Here is a 22,338-nt window from a genome sequence, read left to right as displayed (position 1 = left end):
TGTCAGATCCTAGGTAGCTTCTTTCGAATAATAGCATATATAGCCACGTGGATGACCTCCAGAATCCAAGAAAGAGCAAGTAAGAAGCATGGGATCAGTGCAGAAGAGAAGAAGTTGGTGATGAAGCCATTAATAATTGGTTTAAATATGCCTTTAGTCATTGCATTTGGTCCCTGCATTTTTTTTTGTTTGGAATTGATCCCTGCATTTTGTAAAAATATTGGTATTGGTTCCTCTATTAACTTTCTGTTAAAAAAAAACTCAAAACTATTGGTATTGGTCCCTGCACTTTGTAAAAATATTGATATTGGTGCCACGTGGTGTGAAATGATTGGGCCACGTGGTACTTCGTTGGTTTTGTGTTTTTTTAACAGAAAGTTAACAGAGAGACCAATACCAATATTTTTACAAAGTGCAGGGACCAATGCCAAACAAAAAAAAGTGCAGAGACCAATGCCAAAATTTGATAAAAGTGCAGGGACCAATGACACATTTAAACCTTAATAATTTGGTCTCAAGATTAAGAATATGTAGTTTGGTCTCAAAATTGTAGAAGTTTATTTGCTTAGTCTTTAACATTATAAAAAATTGTAGAAGTTTACTACTTATTTGATTTGATAATATATAGAGTGACAAATTTAATTAATCTTTTATTACAATTTGAGAGATCATTTTAAAATATTGATAATGTAAAGAACTAATTGATATAGTTCTACATTTCATGGTCCAACTTTCTTTTTTGATAGAATTTCAAGGACCAATTTAAGTATTTATTATATTAATTTTTAAATTAATAATTTGGGAGTAATTAAGGGTGTTTCAACCCAATACATTATAGATTATTGATAGAAAGGATAATACTAATACTACTATTAACTTTTAAGATTAAAATTTGTACTAATAATTACTAGGAATTAACCAAGCTTGATAGCAAAGATAATAGGAATCCATCCATTTGATTAAAAACACAAATGAAAAGTACTTAAAAAGAAAGAAAAAATAAAGATACAAAGGGTGACACAGACAGCCTCTATACTTTTTTTCTTTTCAATCATAATTCTCTAATAAAATAATATTCTCTCTTATTCTCTTTTTGTCTTCTTTGTTAAAACCCCAAGCAAGCCCCACATTCCATCCCTCTCTCTTCCCTTGATCCCATTGAGCTAATTTGTCTCTCCCACTTTCTTCATTTGGATCTTCTTCTTCCCTTAGGTCCTTCTCTTTCTCTTAACCTGATCTTCATATTACTATATAGATAGTACTAGAAAAAAAGAAAAGAAAATTGTGATGAAAATTTAGAGATGAAAATGAAATTGCTAAGTGTTAAAAATGTCATATTTAATGACTAATTTTATTTTTTCAGTCTTTAATTTTTTTTTAAATTTTTTATGGTAGTGATATATGCTTGTCATATAGTATATGATGTTTAAAATAAAGTTTATGCAATTTGTTTTTAATATTTTGCAACCGAAAAAACATATGGTTATTGATTAAAAAATAGTTATAATATGGTTATTTTGGATGATTTCATGTATGACAGGGTTTGATTGGTAAAAAAAATAATTGGAAGGAAGAAGGAGGTCCAAAGTATATATTCACATATATATGGCACCTGTTTCATTGCCTCCAGGTTTCAGGTTCCACCCTACAGATGAAGAACTTGTTGCTTATTATCTAAATAGGAAGATTAATGGCCATAAGATTGAATTGGAGATCATAGCTGAAGTTGATCTCTATAAGTGTGAACCGTGGGACTTGCCAGGTAATTTGAGGCACTATTTTTATATCATGCATGATCATATTTATACTCGTGATCAGTTTACAAATTTTGGATAGCACACAATCAAGCACTTCATCCGAAATAAATAAAATCAGAAAAATTATTTCATATTTTTTCAGAATAAAATATATATAAGCAAATATTGCTAATTTATCTCTCATATTTAATGATAATGTCTCTTTTGTCAAAAAAATAAAATAAAATGATCATGTCTCTAAAATACCCATCCTTAGATTTAAATTTTAAATTTCCAATTACCAAATTCATTTAGTTATAGAGCTAGTTTAGATCACAAATTTAATTTTTTTTATCTGTATTGCATAGATTAAATATGATCAACCAACTTTCTTTTCTTTTTTTGAAGGATGATCAACCAACTTTCTTAATATGTGTAGTTTGATCAACCATCGCTACAATTCATATTATTATGGAAGGAGTAACTTAATATTGTTCGTGCAAGATAAAAAAAATTTCACATAGTAGTTCTAATAAATTACTCTAGATTATTCAATTTGTACCAACATGTTTTCTCTTTACTAAACTTTATCCCAACAGTTAAGATCGTTTCTACAATCAATTTTGATTACAGGAGATCCAAAATTTTCTTGTACTATATGATTTTTTTGCGAAAAAATTAAAATTAAAATCAAATTGAAAATATAAAATGTATTATTTAACATCCTGAAGAGAAGTTTTAATTAAAGACCCAATTTAATTTTGCCAATTAATAAATTAGATCTTTATTATTCAACAATGATTTTGTAGATCTTAATAGGACCCAATGAAAGTTTATTTGAAAGTGGACACGAGCTTCTTAATACTTGATTTGCTATAGTTTCTGATCTTTTATCAGTGATGATCAAACATATGCTTACTTTTTTGGTCAAATATAGACTGTACTTCTAAAGAAGATGGTCCCCTTCACCTTTAGGAATACTATTGTGGTAATCAAGATTATAATGAGACAACAAAATATTCCTAAGTCAAAAAGCGTAAACTAAAGAAAAGAGCCACTCCCATGCAAATATTGACACTTTATTTCCTAACTAATAATTTGGCGGGTAAACACGGGGGGGATTAACTATGCTAAAAAAATAAAAACTAACTATGCTAAAACAATTAATGAAATATACGGGGAAAACTCATTAGAAGAGATTATTGTTTGCTTGCATAATAATTAAATTCAACTTTACAAACATATGTAACCAATTCAAAGCCTTTTTTTTTTCCTTCTTATTATTACAGGGAAATCATTGCTACCAGGGAATGATATGGAGTGGTATTTCTTTAGCCCTCGTGATAGGAAGTACCCGAATGGATCTAGAACGAATCGTGCAACCAAATCTGGATATTGGAAGGCAACTGGGAAGGATCGAAAGGTGAATTCTCAAGCTCGAGCAGTAGGGGTGAAGAAAACCCTAGTTTACTATCGAGGAAGAGCACCCCATGGCTCTCGTACAAATTGGGTTATGCATGAATATCGACTTGATGAGAGGGAATGTGAAACCACTCCTAGTTTGCAGGTTCTCCATTTTCTCAATTTTTTTCAATATTATGATATAATATTGAAATACCAAACAAAATAGAAATTTAATCCCTAGCCTAATGTTACACTTTTTTAAACCTATTACTAAAATGAAATAATATTTAACTTTAATATATTTTCACTTACAATTTCTACATTTTGATGTGTGTCTCTCTTTTTGACTGAAAAATAATCACAACCTCAGGATGCATATGCTCTTTGCCGTGTGATCAAGAAGAGTACAGTGATTGTGCCAAAAGTTGGAGGACAATATGGTAATATTACAAGCGACCAATCACCAAGAGTTGAGCTATACTCTGAAAGAAGGGGTGAAGATTTAGATAGTTCAAATTATTTGATGCAAATGAAGGATTGTTCACCACACAATATGGTAAATGAGACTTCTCTCAATATCAATGGTACATCAAGGGATCATGGAAATTGGTTGCAATTCTCATCTCAAGACCCATTATTTAGTCTTCCAACTTCTTCTTCATTTCCTAATTATGGAGCCATAACATACCCTCCATCCAAGGTACACAAAAATACTCTATGCACACAAATTTAATTTCAATATAGATAGACAAAGAACTGAGATTTAGTGCACGAAGCTTGAATGTATAGCTTGTTGAAATTGCGGTGAAAACTGCCTCAAGACGCGGTAATTGCATATTGGACGCACAACCAAACAGGTGCTTAAGAAAAGTTTTTAAAAACACACACTCCTAACACTTAATTTCCAAATTAAACACACAATGTTACACTTTAAGAGTAGTATTAGCGGCGCTTCTTAAAAAAAAATATAATAGTGTTATACGGTCAAGAGTTGAATCTAGGACAAGTTGGATATGGGGTGATGGGTCGTTTACCTTTACCAACTTACATTACATAGGGAAACATGCATAACTAAATTGTCGTATTACATATCTTACAACCAAATTGAACTTTTTTTATCTAAAATTTTGAGGACTAAAACCTTAGTTGTGGCCACTTCGCCTTGCACCGTCCACACATAAGTCTCACATAAGATAAGATAGTGCGATTAAAAGGGTTTATAAGAAAGTTGAAATGAAAGTCTACTGTAAATTAAATTAGACTTTTTGAACCTTAGACCCCAAACTTAGACACTAAAATATGAAAAACAGTCATCCAATTGAGCTTGCCCTAAAAATCCAACACGAATACATTTTAAAACTTAGTATATAATCTTTGAATTGCAGGTGGATATTGCACTAGAGTGTGCAAGGATGCAACATAGGTTTGCTATGCCTCCATTGGAGGTGGAGGAATTTCCTCAAGTTGGAATACCTCACCAGACACAACAAGGAAGCAGAACTAGAAATGATATCATGCAGGGAATTCTTTCACTTACTCATGCTTCTCAGGGATTGATGAACCAGTCCAGTTATTCACAAGCCTTGGATCACAATGACAATTATGCTCCTTATGAAGATGATTTTACTTTCATGGTTGGCACTAACTACAATCACATAAATGATATGAGCTCCATGGGATATGTTGACAAAACTTGGGAGGATTTGAACACAAGATCTATAGAGATAGGTGATTTAGAGGATCAAGAGTCAAAGGCCAATAGGGTGGTAGAGAATTTGAGATGGATTGGAATGCCAAGAGAAGATTTTGAAAAGGTATATATAATAGTATTTTTATTCCCAACTTTCATTATTTCAATGTCAAAACTAAAGTAATGGCATAATAAGGGGGTGATGAAACTATATTCTATATCTTTATTAACTGAAAATTTATAAAAAGACAAACTTTGTCTTTGACTATGTAGTAAGTTTTAGAGACATCATATTTGATCATTTTTTTTTTTTTTTTGCTGTGTAATTTCTGTTGTTATTTTAACATTTTTCTAGTAGAACTAATAAAGACTCTTTAAAACATTTATTCATTATAAATTAAGATCAATAATTGTATATGGTTTCTAATCTTCCAATTTGTATAGATGGAAGAACAAAATGTTGTCCCAATCGAGGATATTTCATGCTACCAAACATTAAGGGAACACAATGGCATGCAAGGTATACTTATAAAATCACATATTTTTCTATTTTTAATTATTAATAATTTATCTAACAATATAATTGTTTTTACTTTCGTCAGAATATGAGCGGCACAATAACAACGTTGAACAAAATGACAATGATGTCGATGAATTCTCATGGGGATTCATCAATGATGGTGACCCCAATGATAATTTTATAGAAGATGGTAACATGGACGGTTACTCAAATTCTCCAAGCTTTGAGATCATTGAGGAAACAAAGGTTAGTCATAGAATGTTGGTTTCAACTCAACAAGTAGCCATGACATTATTTCACCAAGTTGTTCCTTCACAAACACTTCAAATTCAACTCAATCCAATGATGCCAAACAATCCAAACTCTAAAGAGAATGTAGATGCAATTATGATGATAATGGAGAATCAAGGATCTTTCTTTAGGAAGTTCAAGGCCTATGTGATGGGGAAGTGGAACTTATTCAATCCATCAAAGGAAATAGCAAGTTTGGTTGTATTTGTATTTGCACTTCTTGTGATGCATCGTGTTTATTTGGAGGAAGAAGTGGAAATATGCAAACCAAACCCAAAAAATGTGAAAGAGAAAAGAATGAGAGAATCACAAGAGAGAGTCAAATGGAATGAATCAAAAGAGGTTTGGTTTGTTGGTGTTAAATGTGAGAAAGGATTAAGTGTGGCCTTTAAGGAAATAGGCATTTTCCTCACCATATTTTTGGCGCTTTGTACCACATGGGCTAGCCATGGCTAACCCTTGATCTTCTAATTCATTTATTTTTGTCTCTAACTTGAGGAGTAGTTTGACAAGACTCTATTTAAGTAGGGGGCTAATATCCATAGTATACTTATTATATTTTACTTTGATAATTGTTATTTGATTAAGACTAAATTGTGTTCAATCTTATTATAAAAATGTCTATCTTTATTTTTATCTCCCTATTTACTTTTTGAATATGTGGAAATGTGTGTGCATATATCTATATAGTTTAACAAAAAATTGTTTTATTCGGGAATTAAATTTAGATTCTCTTGAATTTTTCGTCTTTAGTGAAGGTCATTAATCACTTGAGTTCAATTGCTTCGTTTGTCTATATTTTTTCAATACAAATATAAATATACTAACTTAACGTACACAAGTTATTCATTAGAGACCAAATCATTCTAGTTATTGACTAAATATAAGTTGACCATTACTTTGGTCACAAGGATATGTTTTAGCAAACCATTAGAGATTGCGAAGTTGATCTTTTAATTTTTTCAGTAAAGAGGACACAACCCAAGGAAAGAGGAACTAGACTAAATGAACATTTTTAGGCATACAACCTTGGAAATATTGTCAAATAGGAGCTTTTGAAGTTTAGTAGAAGGAGTCTCTAAAACAAGCAAGTTCAAATGATCCTTAACAATGTTAATGTTTGCAAACCAATCAACACTTTTATTTCCTTCACAACAAGTATGATTGATTTGCACATGCCAATATTCATCTTCATAAGCTTCTGGATAGGTTGAAATAAAATAAGGATAGTCCTGTTGAAATAGAAATTGTCAGAAATCATGTCAGTCAAATTCTTTGAGTCATTCTCCATAATATTGTAAACTTAGTCTAATTCTATAACATTGATATATATATATATATATATATATATATATATATATATATATATATATATATATATATATATATATATATATATATATTAAAATTCTTTTAATCTCTAAGTATCATAATTGGATGCTTAAGCCAATTTTATTGAAAAATGCACAATAATCTCTTAGCATACAAATACATATATGCTTCTCTCTCAGCATTATTTCACATTTTTATTAGTTCATAAATAATAAGTACAATCTATAATATCAATACTCCTATTGATACATTTGATTTGAGTAGACAATTCATGTCAATGATTCCTAAATGTTAACATTTTTCTTATTTTTAAATAATTTTTTTATTATATTAATGCCCTTTAACAACTTTTTCAAAATCATAATTTTAAATACAATATTAAAACCTATTTCGGCAGTTATATGCAAAAGTAATTTTAATCTAAACTATCCACACAACATAAATAGATAAGAATCAATTTTATTTAAAGAAATTTGCTGGGCACTGATTGGCATGACGCTACCTTTAAATTTTAATTGCCCTCATAATACTAATCTGTATATATTATTGAAATGCTTTGCAGTGAAATATTGCACAAGCAAAGAATCTCTGATACTGCAGCAATGCCTTTCATTTACATAGAAGAAAGTAATAATGATACTAAAATGCACATAACTAAAGTATACATTTGTTTTCATTCAGTTAATGTTATTCCTTCCATCATTAAGTAACTTTTACATGAAAAAAGTTTAGAATCTTTATGCTGTTTGAGTAAGTTCGGAACGTTTAGACAAAAAGTTGAACATCTTTATGCTTCTCCATGAAATTATTCCTTGCTTAACCAAATTTCCAATTACTTCTGATGACCTCCTTGCTGTGACAAATAGACACTAGAAAACTGATAGCTGTACCTACTTTGAAAACCAATTGAGCTTTAACCTGATTGCTTCCAAAACCAAACAAAATGGCAGAATCACTCCTCTTTGGCGTGGCAGAGTCATTCATTGAAAAACTTGCATCCGTTGCTGTTGAAAAAGCTTCTCTAACGCTCGGTGTCTACGACAATCTTCAAGAAATCAAAAACACTGTCTCACTCATCAAAGCCGTGTTGTTGGACGCTGAACAAACGCAATGGCAGAACCATGAGCTGCGTGAATGGTTGAAACAGATTAAGCGGGTCTTCTATGATGCCGAAGATGTAATCGATGATTTTGAGTGCGAGGCCTTGCGAAAGCACATCATCAACACTTCAGGTAGCATCAGAAGGAAGGTAAAACGTTTCTTCTCAAATTCTAATCCTCTTGTTTACCGCCTTAAAATGGTGCATCAAATCAAACATATCAAAGAGAGATTTGATAAGGTTGCTGCTGATAGGCTTAAGTTTGGCCTTCAAATCAATGATAGTGATAACCGTGTTGTAAAAAGACGTGAATTGACACATTCATATGTGAATGATTCTGATGTGATAGGAAGAAAACATGATAAACAAAAAATCATTAATCAGTTATTGCTAGATAGTGGTGATAGTAATAGTCTCTCTGTTATTCCTATTGTTGGAATTGGAGGATTAGGAAAAACTACACTTTCAAAGGCAGTGTTTAATGATAAGAGTTTAGATGAGACTTTTTCATTGAAGATGTGGGTTTGTGTCTCTGATGATTTTGGACTTAAGAATCTGCTTCTTAAAATCCTAAATGCAGCTAGTGTTAGTGGTTCTGCTACTGGTCCTAACCCAATTCACCAAGCGAACTATACAAACCATGATTTGAATCAGCTACAAAATCATCTGAGAAATGAGATTGCTGGTAAAAAGTTCTTGCTCGTCTTGGACGATGTATGGAACCAGGATCGTGTCAAATGGGTTGAGTTGAAGAATTTAATACAAGTAGGTGCTGAAGGAAGTAAAGTCTTAGTGACTACACGTAGCCACTCAATTGCCAAAATGATGGGCACCAACACATCATACATTTTGGAATTGAAAGGTCTTTCTCCGGAGGATTCCTTGTCTGTATTTATCAAATGGGCTTTTAAAGAGGGAGAAGAGAAAAACTATCCAGAATTGATGAAGATTGGGAAAGAAATTGTACAAAAATGTGGAGGGCTTCCTTTGGCCCTAAGAACATCGGGGAGTTCTCTATTCCTAAAAGTTGATGTGGAAGAGTGGAAGTTTATCAGAGACAGTGAAATTTGGAATTTACCTCAAAAAGAAGATGACATTTTGCCTGCTATCAAATTAAGTTACGATCAGTTACCTTCTTATTTAAAACGATGTTTTACTTGCTTCTCCCTCTTTCAAAAGGACTTTACATTTACTAATATGGATGTTAGGATGCTTTGGGAGGTGCTTGGTGTTCTTCTGCCACCAAACAGGGGTAAAACCTTGGAAGGTACTAGCATTCAGTTACTGCAAGAGCTTTGGTCAAGATCATTTCTTCAAGATTTTGTAGACTTTGGTGGTGGTATTTGTACATTTAAATTGCATGATTTAGTGCATGATCTTGCAGTGTATGTTGCAAGAGATGAGTTTCAATTGATTGAATTTCATAATGAAAATATACTCGAGAATGTCCTTCATCTGTCATTTATTAAAAATGATTTGCTTGGCGTAACACCAGTTCCTACTGGTCTGAGAACTATGCTATTTCCTGAGGAAGCCAACGATAAAGCTTTTTTAAAAACTTTGGCGTCAAGGTGCAAATTCTTACGGCTTTTACAGTTAGCTGATTCTAAATATGAGAGTTTGCCCCGCTCTATTGGCAAATTAAAACATTTGAGATATCTCAATCTTAAGAATAGTAAAGAATTGAAGAGCCTCCCTAATTCACTGTGCAAACTCCAGAATCTGCATACTTTGGATCTCGATGGATGCATAGAGCTTCAAACATTACCCAATGGAATAGGAAATTTGATCAGCCTTCGGCAGCTAGTCATAACTACAAAGCAATATACTTTACCAGAAAAAGAGATTGCAAAGTTGACTTCTTTAGAAAGGTTTGATGTCACATATTGTGACAATCTAGAGACCTTGCTGTTTGAAGGAATACAACTTTCTAATCTGAAGTCACTGTATATACATTCTTGTGGGAATCTAAAGTCTATGCCACTTCATGTTATTCCCAACTTAGAGTGGTTGTTCATTACTAATTGCCATAAGTTGAAATTGTCATTCCACAATGACAACCAAATCCCAAAGTTTAAGCTGAAGTTGCTAACTCTTCGATCTTTGCCACAACTTGTGAGTATTCCTAAATGGTTGCAAGAATGTGCGGATACATTACAGACCTTGGCAATTGTTGACTGTGAAAATATTGATGAGCTTCCTGAGTGGTTATCAACTCTGATTTGTCTCAATAAACTTGTAATTGTAAATTGCCCGAAATTGCTTTCGCTCCCCGATGACATAGATTGCCTTCCAAAGCTTGAAGATTTATCAATTTATGATTGTCCTGAATTATGTAGAAGATACCAGGCAGGAGTTGGACGTGATTGGCACAAGATATCACACATCAAACAAGTGAAATTCCATTGTCTTTAGATCTCTTCAATGTCGCTAATGTATATACACGGGTCTATTTTAGCTATTTGAGATAATTAGTGGTGTATCTAAATAGATAGATCTGACTACTATCTCGAATGTTGATTGTAGTATATGCTCTTTTGATATTTTGATAAATATTTTAAAAAGGTGCACATTTATAATGTTTGTGTAGTATACTTACTTCATAAGTTAAATGCACATGACTCAGTTGCTATCTTTCCAACATTTCTGCTACCATACATTTCTGCTATCATACATAAGCTAACTACATTCAGAATATAAAATAAACAAACAATTCATACATTTCAAAGAGATAGTGTGTTATGAAGGTAGCTAACACTTATCTTCACTTATCTGATCAATGTAGCAAATTATCTTTAATCTTTCAAGAACATCATAAGAGAATAAAGCATCATATGTAGATTTAATAGTGCTGAATGTTGCAATCCAGATAAAAAATAAAGCACTAAATCTCAAACTATCTAATATCATTGCAAAATATCAAGATTTTTTGGCACATCAAGTGACAGAGCAAACTTATTTTATCCAGAATCTTGTGCTACCAACTGTAACCATCAAGAACACTAAGCTAAATGTATCAAACCAAATTATATCAAAGTTCTCTCAAAGTTAAACATGAAATTGAGACTTAATCTGCAAATCCCCAAGAAAAATGATGAGACCAGACAGACTATATTCTAATTAGATGTTAACAGGTAAATTATTCACCAAATATGAACAATTCTATCATATCAACCACAAGAGTCTTTAATTACTCATCAAAAAATAGTCTCTTAGTTGTTATTTTCAAATAAGAAAAACCAATCAATGAAATAGATATTCAATGACACAATGAAAATTATTACTTCATTTTCACCAATTCAAAACCCATAAAAGTATTTTCAAAATCCAAACACATATTTTCAGCAATAATTAGATAGTATCACTTCCAAAATCAAATAAGCTTGTAAGTTCATCTGTGACGCATCCCTAATTAATTGGAGGAAGCTTTACAACGAAGAAAATTAATGTATTTAATTTCCATTTACTTTGTTAATTTTCATCTATTATCATGGTTTTAATGTGATATAATTTTCATTTGCAATGTGATACAATTAAAACTTAATTTTTTTAAAAAAGATTTTTTTGATTTTTTTTTATGATTATTCTCAATAAAAATAATGAACAAAACAATAATAAAACATAATAATTTCATTGAAAGTTTAAAAAAAAAAAACAAAAAAATTTCAGGAACCAATATTAAAGTGCAGGGACTAATATAAAAAACTGTTGAAAGTGCAGGGACTAATGATATTTTTAGATTGAATTTTTTTTTTGTCTTTTAGTGTGCCACGTGGTATGTCATGACTGGTCCATGTGGCACACTGTTAGATTTTTTTAACTGAGACTTAACAGAATGACTAAAACCAAAAGTTTTACAAACTGCAGGGACCAATGCCAAAATGGGGTGAAAGTGCAGGGACCAAACACACATTTAAGCCTTATTTAAAAATAAGAAAAATGTTCACATGTAAACCGGCTGCAAATAGGTAAATTGGCGAACCCCTTTTAAAAAATACTTTAGAATCCTTGATATGAATTGCATTATCCTATCTTGCGTATCAATAAAAAAATAGTTAAAAAAATAAAGTTTATCCAATTACTCTCGTGCATTGGAGAAAAAAAAATATTTAAAAATAAGAAAAATGTTAACATTTAGGAATCATTGACATGAATTGCCTACTCAAATCAAGTGTATCGATAGGAGGAAGCTTTACAACGAAGAAAATTAATGTATTTAATTTCCATTTACTTTGTTAATTTTCATCTATTATCATGGTGTCAATGAGATATAATTTTCATCTGCAATGTGATACAATTAAAACTTAATTTTTTTAAAAATGATTTTTTTAATTTTTTTTTTATGATTATTCTCAATAAAAATAACGAATAAAATAATAATAAAACTTAATAATTTCATTGAAAGTTTAAAAAAAAAAAAATAATAAAGTTCAGGGACCAATACCAAAGTGCAGGGACTGATATAAAAAAATGTTGAAAGTGCAGGGACTAATGATATTTTTAGGTTGAACTTTTTTTGTCTTTTAGTGTGCCACATGGCGTGTCATGACTGGTCCACGTGGCACACTGATAGTTTTTTTTAGGCTTAATACATGTTTTGGTCCCTTAACTTATTTTTGAATTTCATTTTGGTCCCTTAACTTTAAACCGTCTCAATTTGGTCCCATAACTTTACCTCCGTTTACCTAAGTGGTCCCTTCTGTTAAAAAAATTAACAGAAGGAATATTACCGCAACTTTTGGAAAGATAGAGGTAAAGTGCAATTAAGCCTTTTTTTAATTGAGACTTAACAGAATGATTAAAACCAAAAGTTTTCAAACTGCAGGGACCAATACCAAACAAAAGTATAGGGACCAATGCCAAAATTGGATAAAAGTGCAGGGATTAAACATACATTTAAGTCTTTAAATAGTTATTTGGTTTTACTGATGAACAATAATAATTAAATGAACTTTATTTTATAAATTATTTTTGATTTGATACGCTTAATATGAGTATGCAATTCATGTCAAGGATTCCTAAGTATGCCTAAAAAGGGTTCGCTAATTGAACTATTTGCATTTAGTTTACATAAATGGTGGAGGTGAATCAAATAAGAAACAGTGTGTCATAGTGTGTCTAGACACACTTAGAAATTTATTTTGGCAACCTTCATCTTGTTCTTCATCTTCTTCATGTTCGAGATTTGCAGCAATTCCCATCCAGTTTATATAAAGACGTGTCATTTTATTAGAGTGTGAGCATTGATAAGTCCAAAAGATTGCTCCTCCCATTTATCATTATATTTTAAAAGTAACCCGTTTAAGTTAGTTTGATGATGTTAATTTAGGATATTATAACGTGTTCTCTCAAAATTTCAGGTTCGATATTTCTCCGTATCAATTTCAATAGGTTAATTTATTAGCTTCTTAATTTTTTTCAATTTTAAATTATTTTTGTTAAATAAAGTTTAAGGGGTTCAAACTTCAATGTTTACATACGGCAACGTATCTCGTGACCGAGGAGACAAAGTTTACGACTCTTTTCCTCTCTAAAAAAAATAGTTTAATACTCTTTTGAGGTTAGTGATATATAGTCCACGGGTTTTAGGAAATTTGCAACTCACATATCTTATTTTATGTATTATTATCACATTGTTAATTTGTGAAAATAAATCACAATTTTTTTTAGGGAATAAATCACAAATCATGTCTTCTAGATAAATAAAGAAATACATAAACTATATGTAATTTCTTAAACTGTAATAGTATCCACCGTGGTCACAGCTACATGCTAGTATAATTCCTTAAGAACTATAAGTACTACTAATCACCCCCCAACTATAACTATATAAGTAGCAAAGAGATTTTTATAAATTATCAACAAAATAATAGATTTTTATAAGCACTAAAATTTTGCTCCATATTTATCATGAACTCCTCACACACATCATTTTATTCATCGCATAAAACATTTGTTATTTTGCAACATTACAGAGATTTTTTTGTTTAATAACAAAAAAATTGTTTTGCAATATTAATTATTTTGTAAACCAATATATAAGAAGGTATATACATCAGAGGTAGATCTATATTCAGCATGACAAGATGCATTATCTCACTTGATTTTCTTTGTTGTTTATACAATTAAGCTCCAAGTAATAATCTGAAAGGAAGCAAGTGTTTTTTTAGTAAGGTGACACAGCTTGAAATCATAAGCTTATCCAAGAATATATAATAAATCTAACCTTTTCAATGTGGATTGTGAACGTCTGGTGCTGCAAACCAAGAAGAAAAGGAAAAAAAGTTAGCATGAAAAATCAAATGGTAAACAATTTTCTCAAATTATTATTGGTAATGTGTCATTGTCAAGTTCGTGTATGGATTGACGCTTCATAGCCAAAGACACATAAATCTTATAAGGCGAAAGACTCCAGCGAACGTATATAGTTTAATTTGGTTAATAATTTTTTTATCTTCAAAAATATGATTTAGCATATAAAGATCAATTTGAATGAGATAATTACGCTTCCTAAGACGCTTTATATTGATACAATATTTTCTTATCTGTCATGAAATTAATCTTGAGCCTCTCAAATTCTAAAACAAAATGCTTGAGTGACATACCTAGAGCCTTGTTGTTTGAGACTTGGTTGCTTGCCAACTGGTTTTGGAGGTTCATCACTTGGAATAGGTACATTCTTAGCCTGTGAACGCATCACAAGTGTTATAACTTATAACTTTTTTTGTCAAAAAAAAAAAAACTTATAACTTTTATTCTAAAACTCATTATGCAATAATTGGTTATTTGTGTATGTTTATAGAAAACCAAACATTGACTAACCAAATTCTTGAATAAGAAATTATAGAACATATGGATGTATCTTTGTTTTGCCTCTTTTTGCTCCTTGTTAACTTGCCTCCAAAAGGTGTAAGTGTTCCCCATATTTACCAACTTGTTTGCATATATCTTCCAAGTATAGCTACAACATAAAGACATGAACATGCTTAAAATTAATTTTCTTGGCAACGAAACATCTCAAGAGGGGACGGAGGTAGTACCATTCATTTATGCGCTGCAATCCGGCCATAGAAATCACGTTCCAATATGATGGGTCCACTTTGCATTTTTCGAAGAAATCAGAAATTTTGTTGCTTGATTCATCTCCATTGAGAGGATCAATATGGAATCCTGAGACACCATCAACAATTATTTCTGCTGGACCTCCTTGATTAGTAGCAAAAGTTGGCAAGCCACAGTTCATTGCTTCAATGACAGTTAAGCCAAATGCTTCATACAAAGCAGGCTGCACAAAAGCTCCCTTTGTGTCGGCAATGCATCGATAGAGCTCTCCGTTACGATATCGATCAGTCTGCGCAGCAATCCATCTGAATTGGCCCTTTAGTTGATATTTTTCAATTAAATCATGCATCTTTTTTATTTCTGCCATTTCCTCTCTATCTTTTGATTTTGATGGGTCAAAGAAGCCACCAACTATGACAAGGTTCACCAGGTTTCTTAGTCTCTTGTTCTTGCCATACCATTCAACTAAACCGCTTAAGTTCTTCACAACATCAAGCCTTGCCATTGAGAAGATTATTGGTTTCCTCTTGTCTGCTAGATATCCACTGTTTCCGTAATAATTTCAAAAGCAAATATCAATCATTTGGAAGAATGTAGTCAGTATAGTTCAGAACTGAAAGTTTTAAAATTTTGGCTTGGCCTAACTCAACCCCTAGAAAACCGGTTTATAAAATGAGGACTGTCCACCACTTACAAACGCATTTTCAGGCCTATCTGATTCAATGCGGGACTGACACGCCCTCATGCATAGACTAGACATCTGTACCGTGACCCGAGTGGTCCGATTGGATCTTAAGTAGACTCTGATACTATCATAGAATTTGAGTTGGACTTAACTCAACCCTTACGACAAAAACTGGTACGAGGAGTATTTTCATCCCTTATAAACACATTTCCTGATCTTATCTTCTCACATGATTCTTTTAACAGAAAAGTTTAATGTGAAAATGTGGAAACAAAATTACTTACATATGCTCATTGTTATCTACTTTATTAAAGAGGAGATCTTCAATAGCAGGGTGAAATTGAGAGTGTCTTTGGTCTTTTTCTGTGTAAGGGAAATAGATACTTTGATCGGCACCAGGTGCAGCTATATTGAACTTCGGATCAAACACATTTATCCCAGAAACAACCCTACATAACCCTGGAAGGGTAAATGCAGCATGGCTTTCATACTGTCCAGGTCTATCTTTGCTGCAAAAAACAAAAATTAACTTTCAAAACTCAGTTATCATTTTTGTGTACTATTTTAAATTTAGATTTCTTCTCGATTAAACAAATATTAATAAATGAAAGGCTATTTTAACAAACCTTCCAGCAATTTCTTGGTATGTACTGGTTATGATGAAATCGGACGAATTCATTGCAACTGTATCAGCCATGAATTGACATGAGAAGTGATATTTAGGATCTAACTCTTTCCACTTAACATCTGAGTCTTCATACTTTGTTTTCTCTAAAGCATGTGCTATAGTTGCCTAATTTTCAATCACAATAAGGAATTAGTACATGTGACAAGTAACACATCCTTTCTGGCACAAAAATATTGAAAGGAAAAATAAATAAAGATATAGTAAGTTTTAGTAACCTGAGTTATCCCAAGTTTTCTAGCCATTAGTGATGCCACCAAATTTCCATCTGTGTAATTTCCAATAACAAGATCTGGCTTCCCTTCCATTAGGTCTAAAATTTTGGTTGTTGCATCCTATTAATATCAACCAAAGCATTGGTAAGAAGGAAAGTTCATAAGAGCGGAAAAGGTACAAAACATAGTTCTAAACTGCGGTCAACAACTGTGATTGCATCCGCTTTTTACAGTAAGAGAAAAGTTTGCAGCGTAACTGCAACTTAAAACCATAGTACAAGGTAAAAAATCGTGTGTATACATGCCTGAGTAAACCTCTCAAGATAAGGGTAAATGTCGAAGCGAGAAACCCATTGGGGCAAGATTCCTTTCTCTGTATGAAAAGGTACACGTAGAATATGAGAGTGTTTGGTATCATTGATTGGTTCAAACTCCTGGTGGCACTTGGTTCCTCTAGCATCAGGTATCAACCTTGTTACCTGTCAAAGTTAAGAGTATGCTCACATGATTTTACTAAGTTCTAAGTTGCATGTAGAAAGAGGTGATATGTTTGCATGAGACTCACCACAAGAATTTGAGGTTTATAATTTAGCCCTTGTTGCTTAATTCTTAGAATTAACTCTTCTTCCAAAGCCTTGACTTGGTCCAATATGTAAACTACCTGTTGTTTTTTTGGCAACAAGTGTTAGAAAGGAAAACAATTTTTGAGCCAAGGTTTAAGAAAAATCTGCGGCTGAGATTTGGGCCGTGACATATTGGTTTCTGATGTCTCTGCGACTGCAACTAAGGCCGCATTACACCGCATTCTCTCCAATGTTAAGGATCACGATGCAATAGGAATCTTGGCATATTGACCGCAATTTAAAACCTTACTACTTGATACTTATAATTAAAATTAATGTTCCTTATGGTAGAAATTTTACCTGGCCACCAGTGTCTGGCAAGCCAAGAACATCTGCTTGCCCAAAATAACCATGAACTGAGAAGATAACTACTTTGAATATTGTTGGAATTCTGCTGAAAAATATTTCCAGGTTCACTGGATCCGGAGCTTGGAGTACTTCTGATAAAGTTCTCATTGTCTCCTTCACCCTTCCTGCATTATCTCCCCATCCTTTCTCAAAGCCCCATTCCTTCAACCTGGAAATAAAATTGGCATCAGGGGTTACAAGTTACAACTAACAAGTAGAGTTTTAAAAAAATGTCGGCGATCACAATTTAGGTCGCAACATCAAGATTTTTTTATGTCGCGGTTGAGGCCACATCATATGTATATAACTACAATTCTTTGCAATATCAAGGATTGCGATGCGACCGAGATTTTAAACATATCTGAAAACAAATTTGGCCTCTTTAATAGAAAACTAATAAACTTCTTACCTTAGCTCAAATTTTTGATATGAAGTGTCTTTTGGAATTGCTGAGAGGAAAACATCAGCAACTATTAATGCCATCTGAAGCTTTGCAGCTGAGCTCAAGGTGTCATTTATCATGAGACTCTGCAAGTGTAGGTTACAAAAAAGAAAAATTAATATTGAAAAGATTATGTAACTGTTGTTGGTATAATGTATATGAATTTAATCTAACATGTTTCTTCCACTTACTTCTCCATGATGATTTAGTTTTAACAAGTAGTCCACTATAGTCTGTGCTTTGGCCAATTTCCCAGTTGTCCTTGAAGTTAAGAACTTTGAAACAAAGTGTAGTCCATTTCCAATTGAAGAAGACAAGGTTAATTTAGGAATCCCAATATCAAATGCTCCAAAGTCTGCTTCAAATGCATTTTCATCATTTGCCCTACATTATAGAAAATGTTAAGCATCAAGCAACGTTAAGTGAATCAATCTTCTTGCTAGCAATGTGGTTTTTATCTCACATTTCGAAAGCTACTAACTAATCTTTCGAGGTGCGAAGATCTATGTAAGGAGATGACCTCTCCTAACAAGCGCTCTTTCATAAGCATCACTCAAAGATCAAATTCATGACCACATGCTTAAAAGACCAGTTATATGCTAATTGTAGAACACGAAGTTGGTAATTCATATTTATTTATACTATATTTTCTAACATATACATTTAACCTCACATAAGATATTCAAACAATGAAATATATAAAGAATTCAAATTAAATATATGAGAAAATGAAGAAAAATGACACACCATTTTTGGTCATATACTCTTTCCTTGAATTTGAGGTAATCTGTGGGGGTGATAGGCTCAACAGAGAGGTCCTCAGAATTGACACGTACGTATTCCCAAACTCCTGGATTAGGCCTAATTGCAAAGGCTACATATGGTGGATCAACAACAGCTTCCTGCAAGTTCATATGTACTACATTATAATTCAAAGCCTAAATGTTTTCGAGCCACTCTTTTAGAATTAATTATAAATGTTTTCCAAAATGCTGAGGATTTGAGTGATTAAACATATTAGACCAAATATAAAAAGAACCTGTGTAGAGCTCAATATAAAGCCAAGATTTCCCTCCAAAATATAATTTCTTTCATTTATATCATCTATAGTTCGTTCCACTTCTTCCATTAATTCATGAAGTTTCATGATTCTTCTCCCTTTTTCTAGGTACTTAGCAAAGCACTTCTTCATATGGTATCTACTCTTCCTCAATGCATCAGGCATGTTATCTGCTATAGAATTTGTGCGCTTCAATGCATGTGTTGGAGCCATTGAAAGAAATTAAGAGATAGTAAAATTTAAATTTAAAATTTATAAACTCAGAAATAATGATGGTCTTGATTGCATGTCCTATGAAATGTGTCACAATTTATATGTGTACCTATGTCACATGAGAAGGAATACTTGATGAGGGAAAGAAAGGAAAAGAATAATCATGTTTGAGTATGTTTTAAAAAACAAAAGGAATGTGTGTGGATATTATTTAGTTTTAACAAGGAATTATATAAGTATCATTCTTTTCCTTTGTTTGTCTAAGGTGGTTACGCTGCATGTGGATGATCATGAGAAAAAGAATATACAAAGATTCCATCTTCACGCCACTTGATTTCTGTTTGTTTTGATGGTGGATGTTATCTTGTATGTTTTTACTTATAAATTTTAATCCACATTTTCAAAAAAACTTATAAAAAAAGTGGTTGTTTTAGAATAAAAAAGATAGACCCTAAGTAAAGTAAGAACAAAAAACGAATAAAATTTATTTGGAGACAAAACTCTTTTTTTGACAAGATTCGGAGACAAAACTTAAGAGATTGTGATTTTATTTATAGGAACCATATTTTCAAAGCTGATTTTATTTAGTCGATTAAACTTGATTAGATTTTACTACCTTTCGATCAAACTTGAAAGTATCAATCCATATTTCTCTAGTAAAAGGGTTAAACAAATTATTTTACATACTAAGATCTCTAAGAAATTTTTTGTCAAAGGTAAAAGGTGGATGGCCATGATGTTTACAAGATTGTCTATGAAAAAATTGTGTATTGTATAAAGTAATTTATTTATTTTTACTTAAGGATGTTTATAAATTATAATATTTCTTCATAATTAAGTGGTAAATATTCTCATGACCAACTCAAGGGGTTGAAATTTTTTACCACTTAAACTAATTCATCGTTGATTATAGTTCATATTTACCCTTGCTGTAATAGTATATATGATAAAACATTGCTAAAAAGAAGATGAATTTTAAAGTAGTTATCGTAAAATATTGGTCTATGATGGACCAATTTTTTCAACGGTTAGATTAGATGAACCCCAAAATTTTATCATGATCTATAAACACTCAATCTAACCCATCTTCCCTTATCATTTTATAAAAAATTCATTTTTACCCTTTATAATTATTTTAATTTAATAGGCAAAATTACACTTTTTGTCCTTTAACTTAATTTCAGGTAACAGTTTGGTCCTTTATTTTTTTTTTCATTTCAATTTGGTCCTTTTTGTCCATTTTTATATACATTTTCAAGCTTCAAATCTAATATTCTTATGCAAACATAGACGAGGATCATAGATTTGAAGATTGAAAGACCATAAGAAAATAAAATCATGAATTTTAAAGTTAAAAATTCATATGAAAATGGACAAAAAGGACCAAATTGAAATGAAAAAAAGATAAAGGACCAAACTGTTACCTGAAATTAAGTTAAAGGACTAAAAGTGTAATTTTGCCTTTAAAATATTACATATTGTTATGGTAATTTTTTTTTCTTGACAAAATTGTTACAGTAATTTTTTTTGTTGGTGTTTACACCTTTTTTTTACGAATTTGTTACGGTAAATGTTGGACAGCTGCATATTATTATTTGATTTTATTTTTACGAAAACGTACAAATTCTTTTTTAAGGAGAAATTTTTTTTTTTTTTACAAATAGGAGAAAGAGTACATGCTATTTTTTTTAAATAAGAAAAGGTACGTGTTATTTTTATTTTTTTGAAAGAAAAAAATACATGTTAATATTACCTGAAAAGTTTAATTTCGTTACCGTTATCAATTATTTATTTTTTCATTGTTTTTTTAGAATAGTCATATTTTCCTTTCCAAAAGACTAATAATAGCAGTAATAATAAATAATACATTCTCTAACTGTTCATTGGTATTTTTTATAAAACAAACTTTCTCGTTGCTATGTTTAAGAAATGAAAATAAATTTTTGTGAGTAAATATTAATTTAATAGTATAATATAAAAGATATGTTAAATTATTAAATTCTAAATATTGATCGAAAACGATGGGTTTTTATTGAAAACAATTGAAGATTGAATGTTGAAATTACAGAAAGAAAAAGAAGGCAGGAAAATAGTTTGGAAAGAGTAAAGGAAATAATTAAACGTGTGATGTGCATTATGTTATTGTGCATACATATAATCTAATATTATAAATATTGGTCCATTATGGACCAATACTTACACAGGTCCAACCAAAAGTGAAATCTTGAACTCATTAAGTTAAAATTTAGGAGGATTTCTTTTGAATAATGCAAACTTAAAGTTGTTGGGGTGCGCTTAACAGTTTTCATTGAATAAGCTCAAATAGTTATAGATTTTGGATTCAAATTAATTGGGCTGAAAGAAAAGCCTGGAACTAACCCATTCTGCTTTATCCAGAAGCTTCACCCATCCTCAAATTAGGGTTTCCGCCTCCTTTATAAACACAAATCAGCTTCACTTTTTCACCATCCAACGTTGCACCGCTTAGGTTTACTGTTCTTCTCATTTTCATATTGTTTTCCTTTGCTTTGTTAAGGTTTGTTTTTTCATTAAGCAATTAATGTGTTCCTCACTTATTATAAATCAGGAACTAATTGACTCTTTTATTCATTTGTATATTGGTGAGATGGATGTGATGATTATTTCCCCAGATGATCGAAGCTGAACATACTGTGCGAATTTTTTTTTCTCTTTTTGAGAAATCAAGCCAAATAATCTGATCCATCTCTATTTTAATTTCATTATTATAATTGGAATTTTAATATATTTATCATGCTTCTCTATCTGGTCGGTGTGGATTTATTCCATTCCCATTTGACTCGTTCCCTTGAAGCCATAGCAATTTGTGTTGCTCTTTCATTTTATTTTATGCAACCATTTTACATATGGTTTCATTACAACACTTGAGCAACTAAATACCCTCTATTGTCTTT

The 22,338-nt window shown here is 31.5% G+C and overlaps 3 protein-coding genes and 1 non-coding gene across 4 annotated transcripts; 3 read left to right on the top strand and 1 right to left on the bottom strand.

The window, feature by feature from the left end:
* Positions 1 to 1,148: 1,148 nt before the first annotated feature.
* Positions 1,149 to 6,278, top strand: LOC11433145 (NAC domain-containing protein 86). Its single transcript, XM_003616120.4, has 7 exons — positions 1,149 to 1,212; positions 1,541 to 1,762; positions 3,026 to 3,303; positions 3,511 to 3,840; positions 4,526 to 4,954; positions 5,275 to 5,350; positions 5,433 to 6,278. Exons 2-7 carry the CDS (start codon positions 1,606 to 1,608, stop codon positions 6,095 to 6,097), a joined length of 1,935 nt encoding a protein of 644 aa, XP_003616168.1. The 5' UTR covers positions 1,149 to 1,212; positions 1,541 to 1,605; the 3' UTR covers positions 6,098 to 6,278.
* A 1,638-nt stretch (positions 6,279 to 7,916) lies between these two features.
* LOC11427267 (putative disease resistance protein RGA1) lies at positions 7,917 to 10,487 on the top strand. Its single transcript, XM_003616119.1, has one exon. It carries the CDS (start codon positions 7,917 to 7,919, stop codon positions 10,485 to 10,487), a length of 2,571 nt encoding a protein of 856 aa, XP_003616167.1.
* Positions 10,488 to 14,074: 3,587 nt separating this feature from the next.
* Positions 14,075 to 19,469, bottom strand: LOC11433144 (sucrose synthase 5). Its single transcript, XM_003616118.4, has 15 exons — positions 19,172 to 19,469; positions 18,880 to 19,034; positions 18,324 to 18,516; positions 18,100 to 18,218; positions 17,643 to 17,859; positions 17,285 to 17,380; positions 17,025 to 17,198; positions 16,723 to 16,839; positions 16,446 to 16,612; positions 16,104 to 16,328; positions 15,113 to 15,679; positions 14,895 to 15,033; positions 14,678 to 14,757; positions 14,299 to 14,328; positions 14,075 to 14,216 (listed from the first exon to the last, which is right to left on the bottom strand). The coding sequence occupies exons 1-15, from the start codon at positions 19,403 to 19,405 to the stop codon at positions 14,198 to 14,200; spliced, it is 2,532 nt and encodes an 843-aa protein (XP_003616166.2). The 5' UTR covers positions 19,406 to 19,469; the 3' UTR covers positions 14,075 to 14,197.
* Positions 19,470 to 22,031: 2,562 nt separating this feature from the next.
* Positions 22,032 to 22,130, top strand: LOC112422275 (small nucleolar RNA Z103). The gene has a single exon (XR_003012643.1). It is a non-coding gene; the product is annotated as a small nucleolar RNA Z103 (small nucleolar RNA).
* Positions 22,131 to 22,338: the final 208 nt, after the last annotated feature.

The sequence above is a fragment of the Medicago truncatula genome, chromosome 5 (genome assembly GCF_003473485.1).
Source record: "Medicago truncatula cultivar Jemalong A17 chromosome 5, MtrunA17r5.0-ANR, whole genome shotgun sequence".
Taxonomy (NCBI): Eukaryota; Viridiplantae; Streptophyta; class Magnoliopsida; order Fabales; family Fabaceae; genus Medicago; species Medicago truncatula.
Note: the sequence above shows the minus strand (reverse complement) of the source record. Positions and strands in the feature narration are given on the sequence as shown.

Bases quoted from the DNA above. Each gene is read 5' to 3' on its own strand.
- LOC11433145 (XM_003616120.4), top strand. From the start codon at position 1,606: ATGGCACCTGTTTCATTGCCTCCAGGTTTCAGGTTCCACCCTACAGAT. The intron at 3,304-3,510 runs GTTCTCCATTTT...TCACAACCTCAG, and splicing joins AAACCACTCCTAGTTTGCAG to GATGCATATGCTCTTTGCCG. The intron at 5,351-5,432 runs GTATACTTATAA...TACTTTCGTCAG, and splicing joins GGAACACAATGGCATGCAAG to AATATGAGCGGCACAATAAC.
- LOC11427267 (XM_003616119.1), top strand. From the start codon at position 7,917: ATGGCAGAATCACTCCTCTTTGGCGTGGCAGAGTCATTCATTGAAAAA.
- LOC11433144 (XM_003616118.4), bottom strand. From the start codon at position 19,405: ATGGCTCCAACACATGCATTGAAGCGCACAAATTCTATAGCAGATAAC. The intron at 19,035-19,171 runs GTTCTTTTTATA...ATGAACTTGCAG, and splicing joins TTATATTGAGCTCTACACAG to GAAGCTGTTGTTGATCCACC. The intron at 14,329-14,677 runs GTATGTCACTCA...CTTGGTTTGCAG, and splicing joins CTCAAACAACAAGGCTCTAG to CACCAGACGTTCACAATCCA.